This window comes from Phascolarctos cinereus, unplaced genomic scaffold, assembly GCF_003287225.1.
Source record: "Phascolarctos cinereus isolate Bilbo 61053 unplaced genomic scaffold, phaCin_HiC Scaffold_4;HRSCAF=312, whole genome shotgun sequence".
Lineage (NCBI taxonomy): Eukaryota > Metazoa > Chordata > Mammalia > Diprotodontia > Phascolarctidae > Phascolarctos > Phascolarctos cinereus.
In genome coordinates, this window is record NW_027555847.1 from 645,480,917 (window position 1) to 645,507,341 (window position 26,425).

At 37.0% G+C, this 26,425-nt stretch overlaps 1 protein-coding gene across 13 annotated transcripts in view; it reads right to left on the reverse strand.

Moving 5' to 3' along the window:
• PTK2 (protein tyrosine kinase 2) overlaps positions 1 to 26,425 on the reverse strand; it is a 437,298-nt gene that overhangs the window by 63,563 nt on the left and 347,310 nt on the right. For 12 of the 13 annotated variants that reach the window (XM_078153772.1, XM_078153765.1, XM_078153766.1 and 9 more), the window contains one exon: positions 3,008 to 3,119. In XM_078153772.1, coding sequence (XP_078009898.1) covers positions 3,008 to 3,119 — 112 coding nt within the window. Of the gene's footprint in view, positions 1 to 3,007; positions 3,120 to 3,834; positions 4,077 to 26,425 lie in introns of those variants that run through there. The other variant, XM_078153773.1, reaches the window with a different exon arrangement.

Below are 26,425 nucleotides of genomic sequence, written 5' to 3' on the forward strand. Positions count from 1 at the left end.
TTCCTTTGAGTCTCTGCTTGCATTTGTTACAAAGTTATTCTCTCCACTTTGGACATCTTCAGATTTGCAATAATTTTTCATAGTGGTTTGTGTTTTCTCATACTTCCTGAACTGAGCCTTTGTGATATGTCCAGGCTCTGCCTAGTGACTGCTGCATTTTTAGTTTGGATGGTTGCCCCTGCTTGGTCTATTCCTGCGTTCCCTGGGTTCCTGTGTCGACCTCCACCTCCTGGTATTAGAAACCTTGTCTGGCATCTAATGGTAGTGTGCTAGGAGCTTTGGAGCCTTTGGGTTGGGTCTGCAGGGTCCCATTTTGAGCACGGCACCTTTACTCCAGCACTTCCGAGGTTGCCACCTTGGGACCTCTGGACAGAGAGACTTAGAGATTATACACGCCCCTGGTGGTATAGGTTTCTTTGTATCCCCATACTTAGCATAGCTCATAGCACATAATAGGTGCTTCATAAATGTTTGTAAACTATGACTGTGACTATCTAATCTAGCTGGGAGGCTACACTACTCTATGGCTTCATTTCCTATTGTCCTCAGCCTTCCAGCTGATCTCTTCTATGGTTCTGGGGTGGAAAAAGTAATTTATTGTAGTTTCTCACTGTATTCCTTCCTCGTGATTTGTTCTGGTCCAATTTAAGGTTTTGCTGGAGTAGGTATGGTAGCTAGGAAGAGTGGCTCCTGTTTAAGCAGACCATTTTACAATATAATAATAATAATAATAATAAAAACATATAGCACTTTGAGATTTACAAAATGCTTTACATATATTATCTCATTTGATCTTCACAACAACCCTGTGAAGCAGGTAATGTTATTATCCCCATTATACAGATGAAGAAATTGGGGCAGAGGATGGCAAAGTAGATTGCCCACAGTCACACAAAGAAGTGTCAGTGGAAGGATTAGAACCCAGGTATTCACGGTTCTAGGGAGCAAGCCTCCTGGATAGTTTTACTGTAATGCTTCATATCCTGACATGACATATTATGACTCTGGGCACCAAAGGCCATGTACCTCTGGGGCACAGAGTTTGGAAAAATCTCCCTTCAGCAGGGGTGCAATGATAAACTGACTACATATCTGTTGCTCAGGGACAGGCCTAGCAAAGTTCAGAGGAGCTCATTACAGTCTGGCTGTAGGGTACAGTATAGGCCATAGTAATTCTCAAAGACCATAAGTTAAAGATGGGTTGTAATCTGTGTTGGTGAAGAGATTACTCAACAAAATTACTAATGTTTCAACTATTAATGTACTAAGATCCAAAAAATCTAACTGGTTTCATTTTGTAGCAACCTTGGAAAACAAAAACTAGCCCAATTTAAACCATGCAAAAACCAATAAACAACCAGAGAGCTCATTCAATACAAAGCTTCTGATTTCAGTGATTTTTTTAAAGCTAGTAACATAGCAGAAAGCAAGCTTATTCACCATCAAGGATATGTCCTACACTGTATGTCTATATACATAGGTATATGCTAAGTACTGTTCTTAATAATAAAAATGCTAACAATAGCTAATGTTTACATATTGCTTACTTTGAGCCAGACACGGTGCTGAACACTTTTTTCTTACGCTGCCACAGTATTTTAAAATGCAAAAAATTTTCCTGCTAGCTTTTTCTGCAAACTGAGACCCCAGGGAAGGGAAATTGTTGCTTAAGGTCCCCTAGCTATAATTCAGGGCTCTTGGCTCCCAAAGTATTGCTGTAGTTGTTCTTGTTGGTTATATTGCATTAAACCAGGGATTTTATAAGCACTTAAAAAAAAAAAAAAGGCTAGCAAATGTCTGTGAATTCCCATTCCATGGAATTTACTCCAGTTTACTAAGCCAACCTAATTGCTAATAAATCCTTGTTAGTCAACTATTAACTAAACAAAGGTTTAATTTACATCTTTACAAAGTCAAATATTTGCTCTAGCAATTTTACCATGGAAGATTCTATTTAATCAGTGGGTTATAGTATCATCATAAGAAAAGGAAAAGGATACAGCAGTCAAGAACTGCATTATGGTAGACTCTGCATAAACAGCAAAAATCTTTTACTGGACACCGATTATTTGGCTTGGTCAAACACCTAGTTAATTTGGTCAAGTAACTAGTTTTGGACACATTTTGGGGAGCATTCTTTAACATAAGGCAGCAGTTTTCTAAGTAGTAGTCCTTCTGTGTACCTCCCCCCTACTTTTCAAGGGGGTACACCAGGACAAAACTGTTTTATACTAAGATGTTTTAATTTTTAAAATTTCAATATGATAAGCATCCATAGATATAACCCACATCCTGAAACCAAAAAGTTTGAGGACTGCCTAACTAAGGCACCAAAGTCCACAAAAGAAGGGCAGCAGGGTAGCACCTAATTTTATTTCAATGTGTTTCCATGTCTGAGAAAACAACCTATCAACAACAACAAAAAAGACCAAACATATGCATAATGATCTTATTAGCTAGGTTTTCAAAAAAAAAGGATCTGATCAGACAAGAATGTAAAATTATTTTCAATATACATTCAGTAGAATGTAATGCATGCAGTTTCCAGTCTGACTCCACCTTCTACTGCAAACTTGATTTTACTGATCAGTGGAATCCCAGACAATTCTATTTGCTAAGGACAAAAATGTTTTGCTGTAAGCCAGGCTCCTCTATTTCAAATTTCATGTTTGTGAAGGAGGGGAAGCAAGCTAGATGTCAGACAGAAACAAAAGAGAAGCTTTGTTTAGCTTAACTTACGAGCCTTGAATTTAGACTTGAAACAACATCTATCTGAACACTGTCTATTAACATATTTATGGATGTTGAGGAAATTAGGAGAGGCTAAAATGAGAAATAATTAATGGGCATAGTAATTTGTTATGAGAACAAAACAGATCATCTAATACGATCTCTGTAGTTGAAAAAGTGATCCTCTGGTTCTTCTGCAAAGACAACACTACAGAATCACTGACACCTTTAAAGATATGAAATAAAACAGCTTTCAATAATCAATAAGTATGACTACCTTGGGAGGAGCTTCGTCTGAGCCTCCTGAATCCCAGGACACTGTGACCTGCCTTCTGGATTCCATTCTCATTCGTTCTTCTTGCTGAAGCTTCTCCTCCTCCAGTATTGTACTAAAGAGACAATAAACTGGGTTAAGGAGAACTGACATTTGTGTGTTAGCGTACTCTAAACCCCACCCTGAAAACCTCCTTAAGACAGTTCTCCCAATGCCAGTATGCTCAAAGTAGCTGAGGGAAAAAATTAGCAAGGGATTCTTTAATAGTGGGCCAGTAGGAAAGGGTTTCAAACCAATCACGTTTATTTCAGTTCTAAACGGAAGATTTCACTTAAAGCACAGGCATGGGGGTAAGCACAAGCAAACAAACCAGATGGTAATGAGCAGGACTGGGGGAGGGGATATAAATAACAACAAAATCTCTGCATTTAAAAATTCATTCTGTGCTTGTGGCAAAGTATAATTACCCTGAGAAATCCCAAGAAGCAATTTATCAAGCAGATACATGTCTGGAACCACTGATTCTTCATATGGAAAAAGCTCTTTTACCAAACTCAGAAAGGTAAAAACAAAAGCATTAGTACACTATGGGGACCCACAGTTAAATTTCAGTTTAATTGGCCAACTTGAAACTTGCCAAATACCTAACTATAGTTTTTCAGCTACATTTGAATATAGTAATAACCTTAACAAAAGACTAAAGAAATACGCAATAGTATTTTTAATAGTAATTTTTAATGATAGTAATTTTTAGTCATATAGATGAAAAAAATCTATATGTTGTTTTAATTGGAAGAAAAAAACAGTAAATAACACAGCAAGTTACTTACCAGATTCTTACTATTACAGTGGTTATTTGAAGTTCAATATTATACTACCGCCTCCTTTCTGTTCTGCTATGCAGATTACTAATCTTGGCTATCTGCCATAATTTAAAATACTTAGAATGCAGGAGAAGTTACACATCTGTTAGATTCCCATAGTGTAGGAATTCTTAAGGGTTTCCAGCAAAGGCAGAGCTAGGCAAAACCTTCACTCCAATGTTAAACAGTCTACTTCCTACATGTCTTAACACCAGTATGGAGGGGTTCTAATAATGAAGCTCATTGAAAGCTTCGAACCTCCCAGTTTATTGCACGAAACAACCACCCAGAATTACTCATGCAGAGTGAGCTCAGTTGTCCCAGAGCCTCTTCTAATCTGGGAATTTGCCTGTTTCCAAAATACATTCCTGTTTGACTGGAGGCTCTGCTGTGCCATTTCCCTCATAGACCAGCGCACACAGTCATCTTTTTAAATTGGAAAAAAACCAAAAATCAAAAGGCCAAACCAGCCCTATTAAAAATGACTATAGAAGAGGCAAACCATGGGTATAGACACAAAACATATATCTTCCCAAAAGAAAAAGGAGGGGCAGTATTTTACTAAAAGTGATCATAAATCCTACAAAAACAAAATTTGACTTAGCTATCAACAACTAAACATTTCGAGGAAACCTCTTCATCAAAAGTATCCAGAATACTATTTTGTCTCCCTGTTCCTGCTTGAGGGATCCATCACTAGGAAAATAAATAATTGACATGCTTTTCAGAAATTTAAGAGTTTAACAGCAACTTTAGACTTTTAATAGAGGGATGAAGTCTATCACAACACTATTTGAAAAACTGCTACTAGTCACCAAAATGCACAAGGAAATGAATTTTTATTAATTAGTATGCCATGAGTTCTGTATAAAAATAGAATCCATTGTATACTTTTAGATGTTTTTAACAAGTGATCTTTTGCTAGAAGGGACTGGTCAGAATACTCATAAAATAATACTCAGATAATAGTCAGAAACATTCAGAAAAGAGTCTTGATTGTACTGCTATTATGCAGGGCACCACATAGGGTACTATGGGAAATAAGAGAGAAAGTAGAACTTGATGGAGTTTACATCTGAAAGGGAGACACACACACACACACACACACACACACACAGAGTGAGGCAAATGTTATCATATAGTTGAAGACCATAATCTTTTATTCTACTGTTCAAAGAAATGTTTTTTATTTCAAATTTTTAACAATAAAAGTAGATCAATTTTTGTCCTACCCTGCACATATTGTATATATGAAAACATATCCTCTTCTAAAGTTTTTTTTTTACTTCTTTTAAATACCTGACAATGGTGTGAAAGTGATCCTGGGTTATTGAAAGCTATTCCAGTAAACTACAAAATTTAACAATGTCTATGAAACTGGAAAGGCTTCTACTACAGGCCTGAAAGCAGCCCGTATGTCTGTAGTCCAAGCATAAACCTGGCTAGTTTGGGGAATGCTCATCACCAGAAGGTGGGATGATGAATTAATTTTGCTGTAGTAATTCAAGTCATGACATGCACACCAATGACAAAATCAAAACCACGACAATTTATAGAAATCTTTTACATATAAAATAATTGGAATCACAGAATTTCAGTTAGAAAGGATACCAGCAAGCATTTACTCCAACCCTTTCTTGATGTGTAAATTGCCTCTCTGACATCCCAGAAGAGCTGTAATCAAGTCTCTGATTGAGCACCTATGTAGTAATGGGGAACTCACAACCAAACCAGGTAGATCATTTAACTAAAGGATAGCTCTGATTGTTAGGAATATTTTTCCTTAGGTCGAGCCAAATTCTGTTTCCTTCACCTCCTACTCAATTATCCTAGTAGTTTTAGTCTTGTGCCAAACATAATACGTAAAGTCTCTCTTCCACCCACCAGCCCTTCAACTACATGAAATGATAATTGATCATGTCCTCCTAAAAATCTTATTTTTTCCAAACAAGCAATTCTAAGCTCTCCAATAGTCTGTGTATGAAATGGCTGTTAGCTTCCTCGCCATTTCATTTTTCATCTTTTAGATGAGCATCAATTTAGTCAATAATCAATAGAGATATCCAGAACTGAACATAATAACCTACATGTGGTCTACTCAGTGCAGAGGACAATGGGACTACCATTTTATGGTGGACAGAGCGCTGGCTGTGGATTCAGGAAGACCTGGGTTCAAATGCTATGTCAAACACTCATTAACTACTGATCTTGACCAAGGCACTTCCCCTCTCTTACACTCAGTTTCTCAACCATGAAACAGGAATAATACCTTTATCACTGTTGTGGGCTGTTGTGAGGACTGGATGCTCTGCAGGCTTGGAAGCCTTATATGTGTCTGTTTTCATCATCACCCTCAATACTATTATCTCATTTTCATCTATTTGACACAGTTCAGATAGAAGAGTGTTAAACATAAGTATCCTGTTGTTATTCTTTTATATTTAATATTTGGTGAAACACTAGGAAAGTGGATAAAATTACTATTATTAGTAGTCCTACTTACATTAATACAGCCTCAGATAGTATTAATTCTTTTAGTTAGCTACAATACACTTTTAGCTCAAGGAATTTGTGATCATTTAACCTGTAAAGTTTTTTTTTTTAAATCAACTCTGTTAATCCATCTCTCAGATGTCATTTTTTATATATGAAGATGAAGTTACTAATCCCTAGTTGATATACAGTTTGCATTTTCAGCATCCCTTTCATCTCCAAACCTAACTTTTCTCCCATCCTCCAGCTAGGTAGTGCTATACAAAGGCCTACTCCAAAGTTTCACTGCGATGTGGAAATACTACTAGGTTTTCAAAGATTATGCCATCAGGGTACAAGAGCTTACAGATTCTATCAGTCTCAAAAGGCTTCAAGTATAATCCTAAAATTAGACTGCTTTCTAAGGACCAAATTACCTAAGTATAGAGAGGCTCATCATCTCAGAAATGGATGACTAAGGGATGTCTATTTTTGGTCTGAAACAAAGAAAAGTAAGATGTGGCTTCCGCAGCAACAGCAACAGGAAACTCAGAAAAGGGAGCAAAGATAGAGATCCAGACACTTACTTTAAACCTTTCTGAGAATACATGTGTATAGAGGCCATCCTTGAGAAAGGAATGAGAAAGGGATAGGCATGCTTTTACAAATCATATTGTACAGGGGATTACATCTTTAAAGTCACAGAGTCGATTGAAAAGATTCCACTGTGCTCACTGTTACTGACTAAAAAAATTACATGAGATTCCTTGGAACATGCTAGAACAGAACTAGCTTGGTTCCATGATCTTCTGATTATACATATGAAGGATGCTCATCTAAAAGATGAAAAATGAAATGGCGAGGAAGCTAACAGCCATTTCATACACAGACTATTGGAGAGCTTAGAATTGCTTGTTTGGAAAAAATAAGATTTTTAGGAGGACATGATCAATTATCATTTCATGTAGTTGAAGGGCTGGTGGGTGGAAGAGAGACTTTACGTATTATGTTTGGCACAAGACTAAAACTACTAGGATACATAAAGCAGGGAGGGAGAAGCTTAGGTATCTGTCACTATCATGGAGCACATCCAGTACAGAGTCTAAATGGAAGAGGTATTCTCCATAGATGGGGAGGGTCTCCAGATACTTCTACCTGAAGATAACACTGTGTTAATTGCATTAAACCTGGACTGCAGAGCCAACTAAACAAGATTCCTAATTACTCCAAACAGATGACTACCTAAGTATAAGTGGATGAAATATGCTTCTTGCTCAGACTATGATATGCATTTGGAAGGATAGCCCAGAGTTGGTCAATGAGTACATATTAGCTTGGACAGACTTTTCTAACGGATAACGAACTGGGCCACAAATTGAATAGAAGGAAGAGAGAACTACACAAGAAGTCATTAGAAATGTATATGAATGGAAAAAAGGCTAGTCGTATAATGAGGGCAAGGGATAACTGATGTTTTAGGTGGCTTGCTGCAACAGTGCCTACACAATGTCAAGAGATCTAAAGACATATCCTCATTATGTTGGGTGGACAGTATGTGACAAGTTTTTTTTTTTTTTGGCTAGGCAATGGGGTTAAGTAACCTGCCCAGGATCACACAGCTAGTTAAGTGTTATGTGTCTGAGGCTGGATTTGAACTCAGGTCCTCCTGAATCCAGGGCCAGTGCTCTATCCACTGCACCATCTAGATACCCCAGGATGCGACAATTTACAGGAGGATATAGTCAAAAGTCCTAGTTGCAGGGCAGCTAGGTGGCCCACTGGATAGAATGCCAGGCCTGGAGTCAGGAAGACTCATCTTCCTGAGTTCAAATCCTGCCTCTGACACTTAATAGCTGTGTGACTCCGGGCAAGTCACTTTACCCTATTTGCCTTAGTTGCTCATCTGTAAAATGAGCTGGAGAAGGAAATGGCAAACCATTCCAGTATCTTTGCCAAGAAAACCCCAATGGGGTCACAAAGAGTTGGACATGACTGAAATGACTGAACAACAACATGGACAAAAGTCACACAGGAGTTAAGGTGTAGATAGGGTGTGATCAATATCACTAGAAGAAGTATCCACGTTGAGGCCATCACAGATGCATCAATGCACTGAAGTAGGACTGAACTTTTCACTTATCCATTTGTATTCTCCTCTGCCTTAGTGACCAGCTACAGGTGTTGCACATTAGCTAACTGGAGTTAGGCATAATGTCTCTGGACATTGGGCACTGCAAAACTAATTAGCTGACATCAAACTTGTGACTTTGGTCTTTTCAAATATATATTTTTGGATTAATGGCCCAGAGGAGACAGGAAAACTAGACACAGAATCTTAATTCCCCAAAGTTATACCTGTTTTGTCCCCAGATGTTAAATTCTAGGAGTATAACATATAAGATTGGATTTGATGTTTCTACTTCTGATAAATGCAAGATCTAGAGGAAAGCTAACTGGACTAACAGTTAAGAGATCTAAGTGCTTGTCCTGGCTCTGCAATTAACTACTTGTATGACCTTGGAAAAGTCCCTTAACCTCCATGAGCCTCAGTTTTTTTTACCTGTAAAATGTATATTTGCAATATCTAATTCAGAGGGTTGTTAGGGGGAAAGTACTTTTTGAATCTTCATGTGATATGTAAGTTTGCTCTCCAGGTTCCCTCCAAAAAAGAGGACTTCATAACCAAAGAATGGAGAACTGGCTGTCAGGAAATGTTTTAGTGGGAGTCCTATTCAAGTATGGGTTGGATCAGATGGACTGAGTTTCTGTGATTCTATTCTATAATCCTATTGAATCCATAACATCCACGCCAATATACAACAGACAACATAATAAATATATGTCAACTGTTTATGGAGTTGCAAATTGGTATAATTACTTTGGAAAAAATTCTAGCAATTGCCAATAAGGGCATAAAACTGATCATATTATTTTACCCCATTATTAGGATTTTTTTCTTAAGGATTTTATTAAAAGGAAGGGCAAAAAAGAAATATTTGTACTAACGTGCACATTAACAGTGCTATTTGTAACAGTAAGGAATTGGAAAAAAATCTTTATGTTCAGTGACTGTGGTATATCAATACAAACTGTGATATATCAATACAAAGGCATGTTTCTGTAGTACAGGAAATGACAAGAATATAAAGAAATAAAGTACAAAGAAATACAGAATGAAAAAAGTAGCAACATACGCAACTGTATAAAAATAAGGTCAATAAATTCTGATAAATAGACTTAAGAGGATAAAGAGATCAGAAGGAAATGATCAAGCATGACTATTCTTCCTTAGATAGTGAACAGTTTGAAGTTCACAGTATTAGGCATGATTCTGTTATTTATTTTTGTTTGCCTGATCTTTTATTTTAATGATTATTAAGTACTGAATCATTTATTTTATTGTAAAACTTTACTTCTAACGCAATGAAAAATTAGTAAATAGAGTAACCCCATGTGTTTCAGTTCTTCGTTGCTTTTTGTGCTTCTTCCTTACTACTTCCTGACCAAAAATAAAATGTAAAAATGTCTCAGAAAAATTTTAATCTTTGCTGGACAGCAAAGAATATAAATAACCCCGAAAAATGTCGTTGTTTTTACAATGGGAAGACCATTCCATTGATGGAGTAAAGAATACACAGAGAGATATTCCCAACCTTTTCCTCTCTCCAGCTGCTGAAGAACCTAAAGCAGTTACTGAGAATGTGCAGATGGTCAAAGGGGTCAGATTTAAGCATACTTTCCCAAACTACAAATATTTTTAGCAACAATAAGCTTAGGAAACATTTCTATCCAAACTTATGCTGCAGAATAATGAAACTTCACATTTTCCAGAATGGAGGAGGGATTCACATAAATTTTTCTCTTATTAAATTTCCTTAGCTCAGTCAACAAAAAACACAATATATGAAGAGATTTTTTTTTTGTCCAATAGTTGCTAGAACTCTTGGAAGTTTTCTGTGGAATTGTACAATATTTGTCTATGAGCCATAGATAAAGAATAATGAGATGAGGTAAAGAATCCTATACTAAATTTTTAAAAAATCTTGCTCTATGCAAAAAAGTAACCAACCCAATACTTTACAGCACAAAGAAGGCAATTCAAATGAACTAGAGATTTCAGGTAAAACCCAAATAAACACACCCTGCATCTCACAGCAAGGGAAACAAATGCATGGTTTTATTCTCCTATATACCACAAGAGACTTTCCATCTCTCTGAGCTTGTAGCCATCGGCAGTCAATGCAGAAAAGGCTTTAGCAAATTTCTGTTGCTGTGGCAACAATAGGAGTTTTTATTATAAACTATTTTGAAGGCAAATGAGTAGTTATAAAAGGGGCGGCACAATAATTCATGTTTCCGAGAGCACTGGTCTGAGATATAAATTTAGAAAAATAAAATATTATTTTACAAAGAATATGAGTTGTACTGTTTGAGGTAGTAAGTCTTGAATGGAAACATAAAGACTGGTAATTACAGAATGCATACTTAAGAGGTCTGAATCATACACAAAAAATGAAATGTACAGAGTTCTAAGGGCCCTCTGAGATCAAATGATACATTAAAACTGGAGTTCAAGTCCCTCAGTTGACAGAGGGGGAAACTGAATCTGAAAGGGATTAAACATTACACACACACACACACACACACACACACACTTGTGTGCACACACAGGCACATGCATGCATGGACAAACACATACACACACACACACACACACACACACATGTGTGTGTATATTAGCGATAATACCTAATCTAGGATCCAAGTCTCCTGACTCTTAAGTCTAGGGCTCATTCCACTATGCCATGCTGCTTCACATTACCATTCCAGAAAAATGAGGATATGGTACCAAAAATATAGACAGTAAAGAAATCAGTCAGTACTACCTGGGTGATTTCAGGAGATAAAATTTTAAGTTCTGATTTTGCCACTACTTTGCTGTGTTACCATGGCAAAACCTTCCTCATCTCTAGGTCTCAATTTCCTTACTAATAAAATGAGGAAGCTGAATTAAATTAGGGATTGTTAACCCTCAAGTCCACAGAAGGAGTTCATGGAAAGAGTTCAGGAAGTCTGCGAACTTGAATGGGAAAAATACATCTTTATTTTCACTAACATTTGGTTTTCTTTGTAATCCTATGTGTTCATTATTCTGAGAAAGGGTCTATCGGTTTTATTATTCTTCCAAAAGGATCCAACACATGAAAAGTTTTGACCAATGTAACAGTTTTTAATCAATCAATTAACAATCAATAGATATTTATTAAATGCCTATTTTGTGTCAAGTACTGTGCTAGGCACTGGAGAGATCAGAAGCAAAAGATAGCCTCTACACTCAAGGAACTTATGATGTAATGGAGGAAAAAACAAGCAAACAAATATATACAAACAAGCTATATATGGAAAAATAGGAAATAATTAACTGAAGGAAGGCATAGAATTAAAAGAGTTTGGGAAAGGCTTCCTATAAAAGATGGGATTTTAACTGGGACTTAAAGGAAGCCATGAAAATCAGCAGGTGGAATTGAGGTGGCATGGGGACAGCCAGAAAAAATGCCTGGAGCCAAGAGATAGTGTCTTGTTCAAGGAAAAGCCAGGAGGAAAAGCCAGTGTCATTAGATTGAAGAGTACTTGTTGAAGAGTAAGGTGTTAGAAGACCGAAAAGGTAGGAGGGAGTTTGGTTTTGAATACCAGAGGATTTTATATTTGATCCTGGAGATGGTAGGGAGCCACTGAAGTTTATTGAGGAGTGACATAGGTCTGCAACATTCTGGTGGCTAAATAAAGAGTAAGAGACTTGAAGCAGGAAGACCCAGAAGGAGCTACGGCAACAGTCCAGGTATGAGATGGCAGTGTCACAGAGAGGTGGGTGTATTTAGGAGATGTCGAAGAGGTGAAATCGATAGGCCTTGGCAACAGAATGGATTTGGGGGCAGTGGTGAGAGATGGTGAGGAATCCAGGTTGACTCCTCGGTTGTGAGCCCGAGGGACTGGAAGGATGATGTTGCCCTCTACTGTAATAGTGAAAGTAGAAGGCAGGGAGGGTTTAGAGGCAAAGATAATGATTTCTGTTTTGGACATGTTTATCTTAAGATGTCTACTTGGATATCCAGTTTGAAATGTCTGAAAGGTCAAGTAAAAAACAAAACTAAACAAAAACCTATTGGGTTAGTGTAGTGTAGTCTGTTGTTTCATCAAGAATGTGAAATATGAATTTAAACTCTGCAAATGAAAGTGAGGTAATTAATAGCAAAATCTGCTCTGGAGCACACAATGAGTAAAGGCTAATAGCTTCTAAAACTTGTTGGCAAGTACCCAGAAAAAAAAAGCATCAGTGAAATTTAGGGTGGAGGAAAGAGAAGAAGCAAAAAAAAAAAAGCCAATAGGGAAGTAGGGAAACTTGTTTGAACAAGCTGTGGGAATACCAGTTTTGAAACATCTTTATAACTATCCAACATTGCCTCATCATGATGGAATTGGGCTTTCTAAAGAAAGAATGGGTATTTCTGCAGAGTGGAAATCAAGTATCCAGACCTCAGATAAGGCTGGAGATGGTACAGCAAGAAGCTGCTACCAAAGAGCTCATACAGAAACTGGAGGGTTCATTATCCTTTCGTGCAGACTCTTAAGAGTACAGTGAACTGCATATTTAGGTTTCCAAAAATAATGCAAAAGTTACATTTTACTCTCTCCTGTACTGTGGAAGGTATTATAAGCTATAAAGAAGGTAGTTAATACCTTAATATCCAACTCAGAACCTCAGGAAAAGTGAGATCCTTGAATGGGTGCTGCACTCTTGGTAAAGGCATCCTGATACTGGTTTCAAAATCAGAACTCAGTTTAAAAGCCAGTTAAGGCATTTCACACTGATAATAATAAGGTTTGTAAAACATGATCCCCAGAATCACCCTGTGCAGTTTATAATATAAGTATCAACAATTTGATTTATAGAGATGAACAGACTAAGTTTGAAAGAGGTAATGTAATTGTGGATCATAGTTTTCAAGGACCTTAGATATAATCCTGTTTATGGTCATACAACTTAATGTCAATGGATCTGTTTAAATGAAGCTTTAAAATTTGTTGCTTTTATGTATTTTTAAAAGTTACATTCCCAATTCACTGGGTTTGTACTTTCTTTCTTTTGTTGATTAAAGTGTTTAGAGATAAAAGTTTTCTTTGAGTATTGCTTTGGCTAGAGTCCCAAAATTTTGGCAAACTGTCCCACTGACGGCATTATCATTAATGAAATTATCAATTGTTTCTATGACTTATTCTTGATTCACAAATTCTTTAAGATTAAGTTATTTAGTTTCTAATTTTTAATCCTTTGTTCAATAATATTTATCTAGCATTCTTATAGCACTTAACATTTTGCAAAGTATTTTACAAATGTTATATCATTTTATCCTCATAACAACCCTGTAATGTAGGTGATATTATTATCCCCATTTTGTAGATGAGGAAACTGGAGTTAACTGACTTGCCAAGGGTCACACAGCTAGTAAGCCTGGGGCAGGATTCAAACTCAGGCCTTCCAGGTCTCATACTCATCCACTCTGCTACCAAAGATCTTTTGTTGAATACAATATTTATTGTACTGTGGCTTGTAAAGGATTTTTTTTATAACATTTCTGCTTTTCTGTTTTTGGGGGTTTTTTTCAAGTTTTTATGGCCTACCTGTGGCCAGTTTTTGTAAATGTGCCATGTTAAAGCCGAGATATGTGCATTCTTTGTATTCCCATACAAACAACAGCAGAGATATATCTATTTATTTATCATAATCTATACTTTCAAAAATTCTATTAAAGTTCTTAATTTTTTTCTTATTTCCTTACATTTGCCTAGCTTTGAAAGTGTTACACTCTGATCACCAACTCTTATGGTTTTACAGTCTATTTCTCCATGAATCCTTTAAGAATTTAGATATGGGGCAGCTAGGTGGAACAGTGGATAGAGCTCTGGCCTTGGAGTCAGGAAGACCTGAGTTCAAATATGGCCTCAGACACTTAACAGTGTGACCTTGGGCAAGTCACTTAACCCTGACTACCTCATCAAAAAAAAAATTTGAATTTAGATACAAGGTCACTTGATGCATACATTTTCAATACTATTAACACATTGCCTATGGTATCTTTCAGCATAATAGTTTCCTTGTTTACCTCTATTAATCAAATCTACTTATGTAGCTGCTTGGTCTGAAATAATGATTACCTTTTTTTTTAGTTCAGCTAAAGCATAAAAGATTTTTGTTCCAGTTCCTTATGTTAACTCTGTATGAATTTTTGTGTTTTAAATGTTTCTGGGAAATAGAATATTGTTAGATTCTGCTTTTTAATCCCTTTTCCTATTCCTTTCTTTTTTATGGGTAGGTTCATTGCAATCACATTTATAGTCATTAACTATGTGGTTTTCTCCATTATGCATTCCTATGTTTTCCTCTCTTTGCTACCCAGTCCCTCTTGACAAAGAAGGTGGTGAAAGAGAAGTGAGTTTTATCAGTGAAAATTACTTTTTTTATCTCCAGTACTCCAGTCTTTGTCCCATCCTGCCCATGACAAGCATTTTTTTCCCCCACAGCAATGGGGGCTGCTATTTCACCCCCAATGTTTCTCTCACTCTTCTTTTAATAATTAAGGTCATTTTGCAGCAACAGTTTACCAGTTCTTGGAATTATCTTCCATTTTTTTTTTACTGTATTCTTTTTTTCTTTGTGCTCTGGTATTTCTCATCCTATTTGACTATATACTTGAAATGCTTTACTTCCTCACACCAAGAGCTGCTGCAGTATCTCTGAAGTTTTATTCATTTCTTTAGCATAACATCCACTCTTAAAAACCACAATACAAGAGTGCAAGAAAACACATGTGTGGACGGCAGGAAATCCAACTCAGTCTGGCTTTATCTGATCAAGGTCAGACATTCTGAGTGAGCCCATTGTCAGGAGAAGCATGAATACATGACCACTACTGTGGTCATAACTGTTTTGTTAGAAAATAAAATCCTCTCAAAATGACTGCTTGTCCCAAGTAACCTGAGTGCCACTACAGTGCCTCACACAGATCAGACAGTTAATAAATTCCTTTTGATTAACAGACAAGATGGAGAGCTATGGGAAAGGTGACAAGTGAGGTGAGGCGAGTTTTGCACTAGCTGAAAATCTGTACCCAAAGAATGGTGATTAATAGAGCAACAACAACTAAGAGCAGCAGTGTCAGTCGTATAGAAGCAGATTCCTGAGGCAGGTTGACTTTGAAAACCATAAATTAACATTACTTATGGTGTATTGTATTTTTATTTATTTTGTTGAACATTTCCCAATTATGTTTTAATCTGATTCAGACCTCAAGGCACACCTTTAATTTAAGACAAGCCTCTAGTGGGGCAGGGCTCTGTTCAATGATTTTCCTGATGGCTCAGGTGAAGGTTCATTTAAATAGCTAACATCATGGATTACAGAATCCAGATTCTGAAAAAATTTTAATTGGTTAATATGATAGGCTGAACTTAGTAAGATGAAATTTAACAGTGATTGTGAGGAGACAGATAATAAATAATATGAAAGACATGCAAGCATTGAAGTGGATTTTAAGCTTGATAGGAGTCAGTGATGTGATTATTAGGGGGATATCACCACAGTCCTTGAATAATTGAAGGACTGTCATATGGAAGAGGAATGAGATTTTTTTAAGGCTCATCCCTGAGGAAGGAATTAAGAGCAATGAATGAGAGTTACAGAAAAGCAGCTTTTGGCCTCACAGAAGGACATCAACAGTGTTGAGAGGAATGGTCTCAGTGAGGTGAGATTGCCATGACTACAGGTCTGGAAGCAGATGTAGGTCCACGAGATGAAATAACTGGAGAGCGGATTCCTGCTCTAAATTTGGGATATTTCTAATAGTGACTGGGAAAACAACTTTACTTCCTTAAGTCTCAGTTTCTTCACTTGTAAAACAGGAATAATAACCTCTCCTCTGCCTATGCAAAAGAACATTGTGAAGAAATCATCCGGTGAACAGCAAAGCATTTTACAAATGGGAGTTATTATCATTTACTTAAACTATCTCATTTTACAGCTGAGAAAACTGCAGCCTAGTGAAGACATATGATGAGAAATTCAGAAAGGGGTCAAAAGGCTGAAAGAGGGGCAAATGATTCAATCTAAATAGACTGAATAACTAGGCCTCTAGCTGACCTTAATATTCTTATTAGTGTGACAGAGAAGTATAGATAACTGCTAAATAGATGTGGACAATGTAGAAAGGTGGGAGAAACTAACCAAGGGCAAGAATTTGTTGAAATTTGCTTGGACCATCAAGCCTTATCTCATGCCTAAACTGGACAAAGTACAGGGCCAATGCTCTATCCATTGCACTACCTAGCTGCCCCACCTTTTCTCAATCCCTTCTCTAGCTTTTGACATTATTAGCCTCTGCTCCTGGATATATTTTTGCTTCTAGGTTTTAACAACAGAAACTTCCCCTGAATCTTCCATCTGTCTAAATGTTCTCTAAATCTCCTTTGCTGATTCTCCATCCGTGTTGCACCCACTAACTGTGGGTGTTTCCCAAGACTTTGTCTCTTCTTTTTTCTCTGTATGCTCAGCAATCTCAATAGTTTCTTTGGATTCAACGACCATATCTATGCAGATGATTCCAAGATCTATATATCCAGCCCTACTATCTTTCCTGAGCTATGGTCACTTACCAACTGCCTTTTGGATATCTGGAACTGGATGTCCCCAAATTCATCTCAGACTCAATGTCTAAAACAGAATTTATTAACTTTCCCATTTCCCTATTAGAACAGAAGGCACCACCACGCTCCCAGTTACCCTGCTCATAATTTCAGTGTCATCTTGGGCTCTTCATTCTGATGCACACTACACATCTAATCTGTTGCCCAAAATTACTGTTTCTACCTTCACATTTTCCATACATGGCTTCTATTTTATTACACAGCCATAACCCCACTGCAAGCCCTCATTAGCTCACACAGACTACTTAAATAGCTTCCTAACTCAAGTCTCTCATCATATCAATTCATTCTCCACTCAGATGCCAAGATGATTTTTCTAAAGTTTAGGTTTGACCATCTTACCCTCTGCCCAATGACCTGTAGACTCTCCATTACCTCCTCTATTAACTCTTGTTTGGCATTTAAAACTCTTCATAACCTGACCCCTTCCTACTTTTCCAATTTTCTTACATTTTACGCTCCTCCACGCATTCTATGATTTAGGAACAGTAGGCTATCCTCAAACATAATACTCTATCTCTGATCTCCATACTTTTGCATTGATTGGACCCAAGCTTAGGATTCTCTGCCCCCTTACTTCTACCTCTTAACTTAAAAACTCAGCTCAATTCTCACTTTTTGAGGGAGAACTTTTCTGGATCCCCTAGCTGCTGATGGCCTTCTATCTACTCTGTAATTATCTTCTATGTACCCTAGTGACTTATAGGCTGTCTTTCTCATTAGAATGTAAGGTCCTTAAAAACAGTACTGCTTTTGACTTTCTTTGTATCCTCAGGACTTAGCATAGTGCTTAGCACATAGTAAGCTTGCTGACTATGTGAATAAGCTTAAATGTAAATTTGGTCTTAGCATGACTATTAAAACTGAGGGCAGTCATTTATATCTCATTGTTCAAATGGTAAAAGGAATGTGTAGTTTAGGGGTGCCAATGCCATGAAAACTGCCAGATGAATATAGGGTACTTTTGGGGAAAAGATTAAGTTTTGTTCTATATAAAACAAGTAGGGAAATCAGGCTATACAAGACATGATTAAAGGAACTGGATTTATTTAGCCTGAGAAGCTATGGGGTTTAACTCTTTGATTACCTGAAGGGCTATCAAGTGGAAAATGGACTAGACTTATACTGCTTGGCTTCAGAGGGGAGGAGTAAAAGCAATGGTAGAAGTTTTAGACAGGCCAATTTAGGAGCAAGGAAAATTTTCCTAATAATCTGAGCTTTTCAAAAGGGGAATGATCCGTCTCCACTGATTTCCCCTTACTAGATGTCTCTGAGCAAAAGCTACATAACCATATGTTAAGTATATGTAGAGGATTCCTGTTCAGGTTTAGGATGGACTGAATAATCACTAGGCTCCTTCCAACTCTTGAGATTTTTATAGTATGGGAGATCATAAAGATTACAAGAAAAGGGAACATACAGGTATGATGACTAAGGAATTCTGACACCACCTTGGAAAGGAATTTGGAAGCAGATGTAAAACCACTTCTCAAAAAACAGAATAAAACAAGCAACTTCATGCCACTGATCAAACTTTGAGCGACCAGTTTAAGAAGCCCAAATTTTCACCTTGAATAAACAAGGGATCAAAGACTCTTTCTGAAAAAATAGGATGAGAATTGGTTCTCAGTTTTTAAAAAAAAGTTTGGGTTCCAGCACCAGGAATTTATAACAACAACAAAAAAGGCCTATTTCTATTAAGATATTTATAATTGTAAGGCAGCAAGACACTATAGAATAAGAATTGTTCTTAAAATTAAACCAAACCAAATCTTATCTTGAAATCTAGTTCTGCCAATTACCATTGCAGGACTTTGGGTATATCATTTAACCTGCTTCTCAGTTTCCCACTCTTTAAAATGAGGATAATAAACTTTCCACTGACTACCTCACTGGATTGAGGAAAGCATATTTTAATAAACTTTAAAACACTAAAGAAGCAGCAGATACTTTTGTGAATGAGTGACAAGTTAGTAACAATCTAAATGCCTAACCATTATAATATGGTCAAACTGAAACTAATTTTGGCACATAAATATAATGGGGATAATGTCATCATGAAGAAATATAGATGAAAAAGGCTGTAAAAGACTATGCAAAATGAATAAGCAAAGTTAAGATGACCCTATTACACGTGTTCAACAATTAAGTGAAATAATCTTAAGCATTATGAGAGGTTGTAATGTTTGTTATAGAGAATGTTTTCATTTTTGTTATTAATGTTTTCATAAAAGTTGATTTATTTTAAAGGTGATCAAACACCACAATACTTCAATATGTGAGACTCATGATTTCATTGGTATGAGTACTCCTTCCACTAGCACACTCTGAAAGTCCTCCATGTCTTAGGAGAAATCAATTAATGGAGACGCATTTATTAAGTGCTTATAAGCATCAGGCACTGTCCTAAACACTGTGGATACAGAGACAAAAGCAAAATAGTCTAGACCGTCAAGGAGCTTATATTTTAACGGGGAAGACAACATGTAAACAATCCTAGGAGACGGTACAAGTTAACCCTGAATAGCATCATTCTAGCAGTTGGGGGAGGGGAGAAGAGATAAGGAAAAAAAAACCTCCTTCAGAATGTTTAGCTTGAGGTGAATCTAGAAGAAAGCAAGGGATTCCAAGACGTGGTAGTGAGAAGAGAGAGGATTCCATCTTAACCTCAATATGTCCAAGCCTACCACTCTTCATGAGTTGCTGAGACTGAACAAGTTCATTACCCTAGTGATGAGGGTCTAAACTTAGATATTTTGTTCCTCAGAAAGGACACATGCAGTATACTGGTGTGTCCATATTCAAAGTCTTTCCAGCTTGGTAGGACTTGTCAGAGCTTGTACTTTCCTGGCATAGGCTTCAAGAACCCAGGGGCATCTCTATACATTGAGGAGGCATTTGTGTGGGACTTTAAGGATATGATTAAACTTATTTTGTTACTTTGACTAATGTGTGATCTCATCATTGTGGGCACTCCCTCCAAAGGGGCAAATCATAACTTATCCATACCTGTGCAAATGTTATTTATATATAAATATGTCACTACTCAATGTGCAAGTGGCATCCCTTGGGATCTCCTGACATTAAATGGGCACCAACACAGCCTCCAGGTTGCCTATGGGATTAGTTATTCACTCTAGCTACAGGACTGTCCCAAGTCTAATCCTTTTATTCCATATGAAAATCCTCCAAAATCATTAAGTCAATTATCATGGCTTAACTATAATTTTCCTTCTCTGGTTTTCTTCTCTAGTTCCCTAAAACCATCCTCATATGTCATGTTCACCATCTTAGACGCTTTGCAACTTATCAGTAGCTAGCCAAAAAAAAATTGTACCTACAACTGAACATCATACTGTTAATCTTAATACCGGACAGGGTGCAATAGGATTATTACCTTTCTAAACCTGGGTGTTAATGCTAAATACAGCCTACGTGCATTAGATTTTTTGGCTACTACACTTTACTGCTGACACATGAGGAGTAAGCAGTCCACTAAAACTCCCAGATCTTTGCTAATTTGATAGGTGTAAAGTAATACATTAGGGTGGTTTTAGTTTGTATTTCTCTGATTATTAGTAATTGTGAACAAATTCCCAGGTAACTACGGTATTTACAATGTCTTCTTCTGAAGACTGTTTCCTTTGACCAGAAAAAAACTGGTTGGGAAAACTGATCACAGGTCTTAAATATCTGAAGAGTTAACATGTAGCAACCCCTTCAAACTTTGTCTGAATTGCCCCAGAAAATAGAATTAGGAGCAATCCTAATCTGACTGAACATATTCTGGTGTGCTCCTGGTTACTGGAATACTTTTGGTGGCTTTTTCACAGTAGTCAACCCTTTCATAATTCTAGAGCATTTTAAATACACTGTTGTATTGAATACCTACAATAATCCTGTGAGATATGTATAAAATCCAAGAATTATTATTCCCATTTTACAATAAAGGAAGTTGAGGCCCAGGGAGGTTAACTGATAGCCCAAGGTAAAATGGAGCTGGGCCTCGGGATTTAGGTCATATCTTTCTGAATCTAGTTTTTTCCCCCTACTATACCCCAGCTGGATATGAAATTATTTAGACCTCGAAGTATCCTTAGAAATAATTTGGCCTACTTGTTTCATGGATAAGACCTAGAAAAGATAAGTTACTTCTCTCAAGTAACTCTAATCTGCTAATGACCAGGCCAATGATCTTCCTGCTACATAAATTGTGTTGCATGTAGTTAATATTTTTATTATCTTTATCTTTACTTTTATCCACTAAATTATTGTTTTTCATGATTTTCCCACCATATGTGGATAGAGAAAACTGAAAATTGACTAATTAAAAGTTGCTTTAGCAAATAAGTTTTACCTTTGCACATTTATAATGTGGTTTACAAATGAAAAGGTAAAGTTTAGCTTTACAATACAATGCCACTTACGTAGCCACATATATTGTTCTTTTAAAGAAAAATCAATTTTCTCTAAACCTTGAGTTGTTTAAAGTCTGAAAATTAATAAATGAGTCTCATGTTTTCTTTACTACAGGTCACCTAAATATATATTTCTCAAGTCCTTCATCCTTATATTTTTAATCCTTGGAGATCTCATTCATTTTTCACTCTGCTTTTATCTACAATTTGTCTTTCAGGAATGTCTAAAGAAAGTGGGTTTCAAGATGAAGCTTGTTAAACAATTCTGTAAGAATAGTAACGTGGTCATACTTTCGGTAGGTGATTTCCTCATGACTCAATTAGATTGTCTTCTTTACATCCTGTTTTATGTTTCGAAGGTATGAATTATTTTTAACAGCTTAACTCTGAGCTATCTGTTATGAAGTAAAAAAAAGTCATAGTGATGTATGTCTTGGTATCTATTACTAAGTCTCACAGTATATTTGTACCTACATTGTGTCATTGCCAAATACTTGTAGTTAGGTGGCTCTATTTTCATGATGCTGTGGTAGGTGCTACACAAAGCTTGTTAACCAATGTAATCCTTGCCCTAGAGTCACAGAATGATAGAACTGAAAGTGATCTTAGTGATTATGTAGTCCAAACCCTCAGAGAGAAGACCTGGATTTCACAACTGCCAGTAATTACTTCCTGTGTGGTTCTGGGCAAGCCTCTTAAAACGTCTTTGCTCTCCGTTTCCAAATGTCTAAAATGAGGGCCTTGGAATAAACAATATTGGAGCTCTTTTCACCTCTAAATCTTGATTCTAAATATAACGGTAAGTTTGATATTGTGGAATTTAATAGGTTTAAATGTAAAGTTACAGAAGTGGTTTTAATTATAAGATGGGAGAAGTACGCATAGCTAGATAACAGTACATCTGAAAAATACTTGAGAGAGTTAGTAGATACATTCAATATGAATTAATCACAGAATGTGGCAGCAAAACAAAAAAACTAATTCAGATTTAGGTTGCATTAAGAAAGGCAAAATATTCAGGATTAAGGTGAGAATAGCCCTGTTGCCCTCTGCCCTGATATCAGGATTAGAGAACTCAGTTCTGGATGCCCCATTTCAAGGACACTGATAATCTCAAATGGCCTCAAGAATGTGAAATACAAAAATGTGTTTAAGGAACTGAAAATGTTTAAATCCGGAGAAGAGAAGACTTAGGAATGATAGCTGTCTTCAAGTATTTAACAGACTGACTTGAGAAAGAGGGATTACAGTTGTTCAACCAAAGAAGGCTGAAACAGGAGTAATAGGTAAAAATTTTAAAGAGATCAGTTCAGGCTTGATATAAAGGAAAAGTGCCTAACAATTAGAGCTATCCAAAATAGAATGAACTGACTTAGAGATAGTGGGCTTCTCCATACTGTAAGTCTACAAACAAGGACTCCATGAGCACTTGTTAAGAGATAATAGAGAAACTTCTTTAGGTAAGGGCTTGATTTTGATGGCCCTTGGGGTACACTCCAACTCTAAAATTCTGTGAATCTGTAAATCTGTGAGATGATCAGGAGTTCGCAAAAGCAATGCTATCAAATGATTTCTGGAAGAGTTTTCCACAAGTTCAAAATGCTGAGAACATGAACCTACCAGTGGAAAATGGGGACCATGAAAACTCAAGAAAAAAAGAAAAAAAATTTCATGGCTCTCAGTGCTAGCCAATCCCCTCCTATTTCTCTAGCAATGGTGGGAAAGCATACTAAAAACCACAATATTGAGATAACCTGTAACACTATACTATTAAAACTTGAAGGGTGAAACTCCTGCTTAATGATTACACTAATGTACTGCAGGAGGAATTTCATCATAGCAAAACTGACAATATGGCTTGGAAATTGAAATCAGAAGTCATAGAAAGTTGTGGCTAAATGAAAAGGGCTGAGTGCTCACAAGCTCAACTGTGAGAGACCACAAATTCTGAGCGGTATTGGTTTTATTGGAAACGTACAGGAGTGTGATATGATATATCATGGGATACTTTGCCATATTACATTGTAGGGCTCATGCACAAAAGCAAAAGGAACATATGAGAGCTGCAATTTATCAACATCTGTTGAAAAAGTTGGAGAAGAGAGAATATAAAAAATTCAATAAGGGTGTTGAAATAAATTACAAAAACCTCTTATACTAGGTAACTTTAATGTAAATGTGGGCGTAAGGAGAGGGCAGCAAAAAAAGTTGGAAAATATGATTCAGGACTAAGGAAGGAAATATGCCAATGTCCTACAGAACCCCAGTGGAATACTTCTCTCCTATTTAAGGGTAAAGTCCTTCAGATATTTGCAGATAGCAATGTGCTAATTTTGTCAAGTTCAGAAACATCATTATGGCTCTTAAATAAATTCTATTATCTCTATATGTGTTCTGAAGAACTCAGTTTAATGATTCAACTCAATTCAACCGGCACTTATTAAGCACTCTCTGTGTACAAGGTGCTATGGTAGGAAATGAAGATAAAAAGACAAAAAAATGAAACCACCCCTGTCTTCAAGGAGCTTATACTCTCCTGGGAGATACCATATGCATACAAATAAGTAAATAGAAAATAAATGTAATGTACTTTTTTTCTGAGTCACTAACAACTAGGGGAATTAGAAAAGACTTCATGTACTAAGTAGTCCTTAAAATGAGACCTGAAGGGAGATACAGGTTCTAGTACAAGTGAGGAGGAAAGCATAGCAAGGCACATAGAGAGCAAACAGAATGTCATCTATAGGCGTCAGCAAACAGGCTAATATGGCTGGAATGCAGAGTAAATGGGGGGAGGGGGGACAGTAATACTTAATCATCCCAGAAAAAAATGTGGGAGCCTGATCATAAATAACTTTCATCACTGTAGATTTTTTTTTAACCTTAGATGGATATAACATGTTTCAGATACAAAATCAACAAGACTTTGCAGCTGATAGTATATGTAGGTGGTAAGAGAAAGTGAAGTTAAGGATAACTCTTGCTTTTAAATCTGGGTGACCAGCAGAAGGGTGGTGACTTTAATAGAAATGAGACAGTGGAGAAGAGGGGAAGATGTAGGGGAAATAATAATGAGCTTATTTTTGGACATGTTGAGCTTGAGATGTGTATGAGACATTCAGGAAGAGATTTATGAAACAGGTAAATGGAGATAAGGAAATGAAGCTCATGTATGTATGACAATGACAATGAACTGCCCCCAAAATGAATAAGATTGATGGCCCTTGAGGCACATTCCACATGAAAGCATGCTGGATTGTACATAGAAACATATGAGTTCAATTATTCCAAGCTTCTCCAGTAATGAAGGTTCTGTTTTTTTTTTTATCAGTAGTATTTTTCTGGTGATTCTAAATGGTGGTAAACCATATGCTATTACAATCTCTGAAGAATCAAAGGAAAATGGAGAGACACATGGTGGGTGTAAATTGGTTGTATCATATTAGAAATGATGAAATGGATGCATGGAGAAATGCAAAAGATACCATCAAAGAGATGTATGGATGTATAACTGAAGAAAGGAGGTAGTCTGTTCATAAAGCAAGAGGAAGGATTAATTGATGAATAGCCAGTATGCAGCATTCACAATAACACAATATTTAAAGATTAAGAAGGCCTCATCACTGTGGGGACACCCTGCATGGAGATTTTAACAGGAAAACAGATAAGTCATGAAGAATGAGAAAGTATAGATGGGATGAGATCTGTACCACTGGGGGGAGTATTTAGATCAAGGAAACTTCAGATCCATTTAAGTATACTTGTGGTACATCAGTACCATAAAACATTAAAAACAAAAGAGAGAGAGAGAGAGAGAGAGAGAGAGAGAGAAAGGTCCCTAGCATATTGGCTAGAGCATATATGGAAGATTTATGGGAAAACATGGATACCTATTACAGAAGATGAGAAACCACATAGAGACTGGGATTTGTATTGGTGAAGAGAATATGTATATACAGAGAATCAAAGACTCAGCAAAGTTTCAATTCTACATAGCATACATTCTACAGGTACCAGGGAATCACAATTCTATGATCCAAACTAATGGATCTCCAATTTAAAAATTAAATATTTGTAGCCATTTGTGCAAAAAAGTACCTTAGACCTGAAACATCAAAGTAGTTGCTGTTGTGCACAAAATTCCTGAATGTAGCCCAAATTAGATTAAAATATAATTGGGAAATGTTTAGCAAAATAAATAAAAAACAAAATACAACATACTTCCCTCCAAAACTCTTCCACATCTACAAAATGTACCAGATCAATCCTGATGGGAAATTCAAGTCAAAGTCACAATGAGACTGGCATAAAGACACAGATGGAGAGTTCTGTGGACAGTGGGAATGGGGTCTGGCCAGGAGTTGTGGTAATGCAGGAAGAGGTTACCCCTAAGAGCCAGAAGAGGTTTCAGACCCAAACCAGGGTACCCTCTTAGACCTATAGTATGGCACCTTGGTGGGTAGAGGTGCCAACTGGCAGCTTTATCACCTACAACTTAGTTCTGCGTCATAGGACTGATGAGGGAAACTGTGTCTGGGAGTACTGTGCTGCCCTCGGTGAGATTCAACAAAGTGGCAGGTTCAGAAGTAAGCAGCAGCATCAGTAGGGCTTTGAAGCTTGCAGAATAGCCAGGTCAGCAGTCCTAGGCTTAAACTGAACCTGAAGTTCTGTATCCTTGAATCAGCAGAGCTTCCTAGTAGAGCTGAACAACAATGTGCTGCTGTGCAGATCCAAACCTAGGTCAAGAACTGTCAAAGCTCAGATGGGGGAAACAGCAATGAGACTTCACCTTGGATCAGACCACTGTGGGAGCGCTGAAAGGTTACAGGTCCCCAGCCTGAGCTGTCCTTTAGATTCTGGAACAACACAACGCTCAATACCTCTGAGAAAGAAGCAACAGGACCAGCCCA